The 6,889-nt window shown below is 41.5% G+C and overlaps 1 protein-coding gene across 2 annotated transcripts in view; it reads left to right on the top strand.

Moving 5' to 3' along the window:
• GTF2A1 (general transcription factor IIA subunit 1) overlaps positions 1 to 6,243 on the top strand; it is a 29,610-nt gene extending 23,367 nt beyond the window's left edge. For both annotated transcript variants that reach the window (XM_004584353.4, XM_058655249.1), the window contains exons 8-9: positions 1,078 to 1,167; positions 4,877 to 6,243. In XM_004584353.4, coding sequence (XP_004584410.1) covers positions 1,078 to 1,167; positions 4,877 to 4,984 — 198 coding nt within the window. In that variant the 3' untranslated portion in view covers positions 4,985 to 6,243. The remainder of the gene's footprint in view (positions 1 to 1,077; positions 1,168 to 4,876) is intronic.
• Positions 6,244 to 6,889: the final 646 nt, after the last annotated feature.

Consider the following 6,889-nt stretch of genomic DNA (forward strand, 5'->3'; position numbering starts at 1 on the left):
CATCAGTGGAGCAAGAGGACAGGATGGGGAGGTGGAGACGACTGCTGAGTGGATAAGGATGGTTAGATAGAACTGTGAACGTTTATGAATCACCGAAATTTTTACATTAAGGAATCTTGCTATGAATTTAACATTTTTAAAAAATTTTATGTTGGTGATAGTCTGCTTTAAGTCAGAGTACGGAGTATTAAGTCAGAGAGTGCATGTGTAAATAGTATAGACAGATTTTTTTTTTAAAGATTTATTTTTATTTTTATTGGAAAGTAGGCTATACAGAAAGGAGGACAGAAGAGAGGAAGATTTTCTGTCCGTTTATTCACTCCCCAAGTGGCCACAACGGCCAGAGCTACACCGGTCAGGAGCTAGGAGCTTCTTCCGGGTCTCCCACGCGGGTGCAGTGTCCCAATGCATTGGGCCGTCCTCGACTGCTTTCCCAGGCCACAAACGGGGAGCTGGATGGGAAGTGGAGCTGCCAGGATTAGAACCGGCGCCCATATGGGATCCCGGCGGTGTGGCTTTGCGGCTAAAGTCCTCGCCTTGAACGCCCCGGGATCCCATATGGGCGCCGGTTCTAATACTGGCAGTTCCACTTCCCATCCAGCTCCCTGCTTGTGGCCTGGGAAGGCAGTCGAGGACAGCCCAAAGCCTTTGTACCCTGCACCTGCGTGGTTTTGGATTGGCTCAGCTCTAGCCATTGTGGTCACTTGGGGAGTGAATCAGTGGATGGAAGATCTTCCTTTCTGTCTCTCCCCTTCTCTGTATATCTGACTTTGAAATAAAAAATAAGTCTTCAAAATTTTTTTTTCCCAAGGTTACTGAAGTATCTGCAAGAAATTTAACAGCAGTTAAGTATGCAATTTGTAAGTCAAAAAATGATGCTCCACTTTTTCCTCTTTTTTAGAATACCATAAGAAAATTACCCATGATAGCTTTTTAAGATACCTAGAGAAAGTAAGCATATAGATTGTGATATTTGTTATTTGGGTCTCAAAAAATGTCAGGGTGATTGTACTGGTCTTCAGTGACAACGTGAACCATCTTTTGTCCCGTATAAACACACGGCCTGTTTCACTTCAGGAGCCACTCAACAGCGAAGACGATGTGAGTGATGAAGAAGGACAGGAACTCTTTGACACAGAGAATGTTGTTGTGTGCCAGTACGATAAGGTAAGGTTGCGTTCGCAGATTACAAAGTCTGATTATAGATGTTAATGCTTTGAAAACACTCTATGGTTTCTTAGATTATTGTAGTAGAATGAAAATGATTTTTTACCTTTACAAAATGTTTTTCCATTAGAATGTTTTCTATTAGATTTTTTTTTTTTCAAAAGATTTATTTGCTTACTTGAAAGGCAAAATAATGGAAAGGGAATGATACAGAGAGATGATTCCATCTGCTGGTTCACTCGGCAAATGGCTGCAACAGCTATGGTGGGGACTGTAGTCTGGGTCCCCCACTTGGGTGCAGAGGCCCAAGCTTTTGGACTATCTCCCATGGCTTTTTCCAGGCTTACTTGCAGGGAGCTGGATCAGAAGTGGAGCGGCCTGAACTTGAACTGGTGCCATGTAGGATGTTGACACTGCAGGTAGCAGATTAATCCACAACATTGACCCGTATTTAGACTCCCAATTTGTAGACAAAATAAGCAAAGCTGCTTTGGTGGGGGAGGGGGACATCTTTCTTTATTATTTAAACATTTATTTATCCCTGGTTGACCCTGGTAGCCCTCTGGTAGCCCTCTGGAGCCCTCTGCTCCTTTCCCAGACGCATGGGGAGGGAGCTGGGTCAGAAGTGGAGTAGCTAGGACTTGAACTGATGCTCATATAGGGTGCTGGTGTCAACACAGAGTTGCCACAATGCAGTTCACAAATACTTCTTTTTTTTTTTTTTTTAAGATTTATTCATTTTTATTACAGCCAGATATACACAGAGGAGGAGAGACAGAGAGGAAGATCTTCCGTCCGATGATTCACTCCCCAAGTGAGCCGCAACGGGACGATGCGCGCCGATCCGATGCTGGGTACCTGGAACCTCTTCCGGGTCTCCCACGCGGGTGCAGTGTCCCAATGCATTGGGCCGTCCTCAACTGCTTTCCCAGGCCACAAGCAGGGAGCTGGATGGGAAGTGGAGCTGCCGGGATTAGAACTGGCGCCCATATGGGATCCCGGGGCTTTCAAGGTGAGGACTTTAGCCGCTAGGCCACACTGCCGGGCCCTCAAATACTTCTTTTAAAAAAAAAACAGAATAGGGCAATAAATAATATGAAAATGAATAGTAAAGTTTTTACTGAAAATTAGTCAAAATTAAGTTTGCTATACTTTGGTAGCATTAGGACTTTTGGAACCAGGTTGTGTGAGAATTAGCTGTTGGCTCTCTATGTTCTTAATTATTTTGTTTATTTATATGAGAGAGAGAGAGAAAACTCTTCCATCCCCCAAATTCTGACAACAACCAGGCCAGGGCTGCTCAGCAAGGTGTCCAGGTCTCCAGTGTGGGCAGTAGGGACCAAGTCTATTGTAGAGATTAAATGGAAGGTGCTATACAGATTTTTTTTTTTTCCATTGGAAAGGCAGATATACAGAAAGACGGTGATATAGAAAGATCTTCCATCCTCTGGTTCGCTCCCTAAGTGGCCACAACGCCTGGAGCTGAGCTGATCTGAAGTCAGGAATCAGGAGCTTCTTTTGGGTCTCCCACACAAGTGCAGGGTCCTAAGGCTTTGGTCCTCGACTGCTGTCCCAGACTACAAGCAGGGAGCTGGATGGGAAGTAGTCTCTATGGGACCCCAGCAGATGCAAGACAAGGATTTAGCCACTAGGCTATTGCACCAGGACCCGTTAATTTAGATTTTAAAAGGATTACTTTGCCTTCTTTATTAAGAAAAATGTAGGGAGGAAGTGAGCTTTAAAGCAAGGGAATTATTTAGACAGGAATGTTGTAATAATCCAAATAAGTGACACCATGTCTCCCGCTGTCGTAAGAGTTGATGAATGAGTCGGTATGTTTTCTTGACTTTCTAAGATACAATCTAGAAAAGAAGTGAGGGTGCCTGTGTTCCACTTGCGGCTCTGCTGCCAATTCCAGCATCCTGCTAATGCTCACCCTTAGTGCAAGCGGACAATGTCTCAAGTGTTTGGATCCCAGGCACACATGGGAGAGAGCCTAGCTAAGTTTCAGGATCCTGGCTTTGCCTGTCCCAGCTTCTGTTGTGAGCATTGAGGAAATGAACCAGTGGATGTGGGTGGAAGAGATCTGTCTCTCGTTTGATCTCTCCCTCTGTCTTTCTCCCTTTCAAATAAATGAAAATAAATATAACTGATATTTAATATTTCCTTTGAAAAGAATCGAGGGAGCAGCAGCACTTTGGCACAGCGAGCTAAGTTGACACTGAGTGCTGGTTTCAGTTAAGCACCTGCTGCTCCACTTTGATCCACCTGTTTGCTAATGTGGCTGGGAAAGCAAGGGAAGATGCCCCAGGCCTGGGCCTCTGCCACCCTGATGAAGCTTCTGGCTTCTGGTTGTGACCTGGCACAGCCCAACTATTAGAGCCGTTCGGGGATTGAGCCAGCAGATGGCACATCTGTTTTAACGTTGTAGATTTAACATCTGCGTGGTCTGTTTAGAATAGAGGTAAAGGACCTCTGAGTGCAGCAGTTTCTGACTCACCTCTTTTTTGTCCTCGTTTGTTTTAGTAATAGAAGTTTGAATGTAGAGGAGGAACATGACAGTGTTTGTCAGATACATGAAAGGCTTCAAAGGGTTTCAAAGACAGGAATTCTCAAGGCAGAGCTAGTATCTAGTGGAGCTTGGAGGAAACAGCTTTCATTGAGTCGTAACACATGAAAGAGCATTCCCAAAAGGTAGTGTCTTAATTTGGGAGTTCTTTGCTTCTCTCCTCCCTGGTGATACTCACACATACGGTAAATGGCCAAGAATGTGTCGTAGAAAATGTTTAGTTTGCATTGCAGGAATGGGCCAGAATCTCAGAAAATCTCTGTGCTTGGTAAGCATTTCTGCATTACCTTATGAGACAAACCGATACAGCAGGAAGAGTATTTCAACAGACTTGAAAACCATCTTTGTCACTTAATAGCAGTATACCCTTGGTCAAGTCATTGAATGTGTCTGAACTGTTTCTTTCTTGTTTGGAAATGAGTGCCTGAACTAGTTAATGTTGAAAGGCATCGTCACCTGATCTTGGCCAAGAGGGTGAGAAGGGTTAAAATTATCTTCACATTAGAATACTGAACGTTTGGGCCTTCCTCAGGAGATGGGGAGCTTGAGCTAAACAGTGGCTTAAGCCCTTTGGCTTTACTGGATATAGTTGCTTAAAATAGTCTGTTAATGACTAGATGATCGGCCTTCCTTCAAATGCATTTCTTAAGTATTGCTGTACATAGTGTCATGGTAAATTTTGAGAAAACTGCAAGGAATTTTATTCTGATAGAAAAAAATCGTAATTTGTTTTTAATTTTTTAATTGTATGTTATCAAGTTTGTACGCAGCATTAATTAGCTGCAATTAATGCTAGAAATGTCTTTGTGACTTTAGAGGTGAAAAGAAGTTGGAAATGCTGAGAGATAAGAAGAGGGAAAGCTTTTGTGGAGGACACTGTTTTTGAGATTGACCTTGAAAATATGTATGCAAGCCTGGTAGAGTATTTAATGGAAAAGTATTAACTACTTTAAATAACATAAGCAACAAAAGATAAATTTTTTAATGTATGTTGTGTCAGTTTTTTAAATCAAGCTAAGCTTTGCTAAGAAAACCATTTCCAAATACAGTCTGTGTAAAAGAAAGTTGTTGGATTTTGTAAATAAATTCTTGTTTTCCTTTGTTTTGTGATTGTTTTGAACTTTATTTTTGCTTATTTAGATACACAGAAGTAAAAACAAATGGAAATTTCATCTTAAGGATGGCATTATGAATCTTAATGGAAGAGATTATATATTTTCCAAAGCCATTGGAGATGCGGAATGGTGAAGAGTTGCTTCTTTTCTTTTATAAATAAAAAGAAACTTTAAACAAAAAAAAAATGAAGTGGACGGTTTGAAACTTGGGACATAGACCAACCAAAACTTCACTTCCGCATGTGAGAAAAGTGCAGTAGAAGCAAGGCTCCTGGAGCAGAGCTAGACCTTGGCAACACAGACACTACTTCCAAATGGCAAGCCATGGAACTGTAGCACCTGGGGCTGGTGGGTAGGGGTTTGGGGTTTTGTGTAGGAAAGCCGTAATTGTTGATTTTAAATGCAGGTACCTGCCACTGGTAATTAGCATGTAAAGCTTTCTCCATATTCCTTCCTCCAACTTTGGTTCAATCAGAAGATAACTCGTTGGAATGAACTGAAGAGATCCCTTTTGATAGATTGAATTGAACATGTTTATTGTATGTAGTTATATTTGGCAAAAATTGCGTGAGGTTTTTACAAAAGGGTAAGAATTACGGTGTTGAATTTTAATTCACTTGTATAAGAAAGCAATTTAAAACTCTCACAATAGGTCTTAAATATTTTTACTTGCTATTCTCCCTCGATAATATATACCTCGTCCTTCCCAGCTTTAGGAAACAGCTACTTCAGATGTGAAGGAAGTAATCAGTGCTCACGTTGTAGACGCAGACTTGAACCAGGTCTGGATGTTGATTTTAATTAGGTTTTCTTACTCAATAAATGTAGTTTGACGACTTGGGCCTTCTCTGTGTTAGTGGAATTAAAATGATAACGTCAATTTCCTTGCTGAAAAACTTCTTTTATTTTCCACCTTAAAAAGAAACCCCACATTGGCTCTTCAGGATTATATCTTTCTTTCCAGAAGGAACATCTGGTTGAACTGCGTACACGTGAGTGTAGACAGACGTTTCTGTCGGGCTGCAGTATGTGCTTACGTGTGTCTTCGGTCTTTACCCATCCAGACAACACTCTGTTCTTTGACGCATAGAGCAAGTGAGAAGGACCTGGGTTTTTGTTAAGAAATTTAGTAGTTTAGTTTATTGTGTTTACTAGTAAGAAATAAAAAGCCTGTTAATCTAATTGAACATTTTTTTTAAAGCAGCTTTGTAATTTGAGAGGGATATTTGTGGGATAGGGACGGGGTGGGCCACTGAAGTATGTATTTACCTCTGGTTTGGTGGCCGTTCCAGGCCATCAGTAACACAGACATGGGCTCCAGTTTGCACATGTGGAAGAAAGCATCGAAATTTGGCTTATACATTAAAAATGATAGAAGTCTAGTAAGTGTATTAAGAATGCATAGTTCTGCATTCCAACAAAGGGCTTAAAAGAACAATATGGCACTGCTAGATTGAGCATAAACTAGATGCCTGGGAGAGCGGCAGAACATTCGTCTTCACCTTTGCGTTCTTAAAACTGGTTTGACTTTTCATGAAGTATATGGACAAAATTCACATGTGTTTAAAATTGCCTATCTGTTGGTTTAGTTTTCAGTCTTCCAGGTTTGTCTTCCTTTTATTTGCCTTTGTGTGTTTCCACAAATAACACTTAAAAACACTTTAAAGTACATTGCAAAGAAGAAAACTGTGAGCTATCACATGGTGTTTTTTTTAAGTCTAAACTTTTCCATAGGTATTTCTTTTTAGCCTACTTTGCTGAGTCACTTGGTCTCATTAAATTCTTTGAACTTCAGTGTGAATCGCGGTGTCTGACAGTGGTAGTGGTTGGGTTTTATTTAGAACCCGTAACTGATAATACAGTTTTTGACTATATTTATAGTTTTTTCCTTGGGAAGTTTGTTTACCCACTGCTCTGAAAGCAGACACAGGTTTATTATTGAGACTGAGCGAAGAGGAGGCCGGGAGGAGTGAACTCGCAGAGGTCCTGCTGGCCTGTCCTGCGGGATGCTGCTGGCGGGCTCTCACATAGGCAAGCC

Source organism: Ochotona princeps, chromosome 26 (assembly GCF_030435755.1).
Source record: "Ochotona princeps isolate mOchPri1 chromosome 26, mOchPri1.hap1, whole genome shotgun sequence".
Classification (NCBI taxonomy): Eukaryota; Metazoa; Chordata; class Mammalia; order Lagomorpha; family Ochotonidae; genus Ochotona; species Ochotona princeps.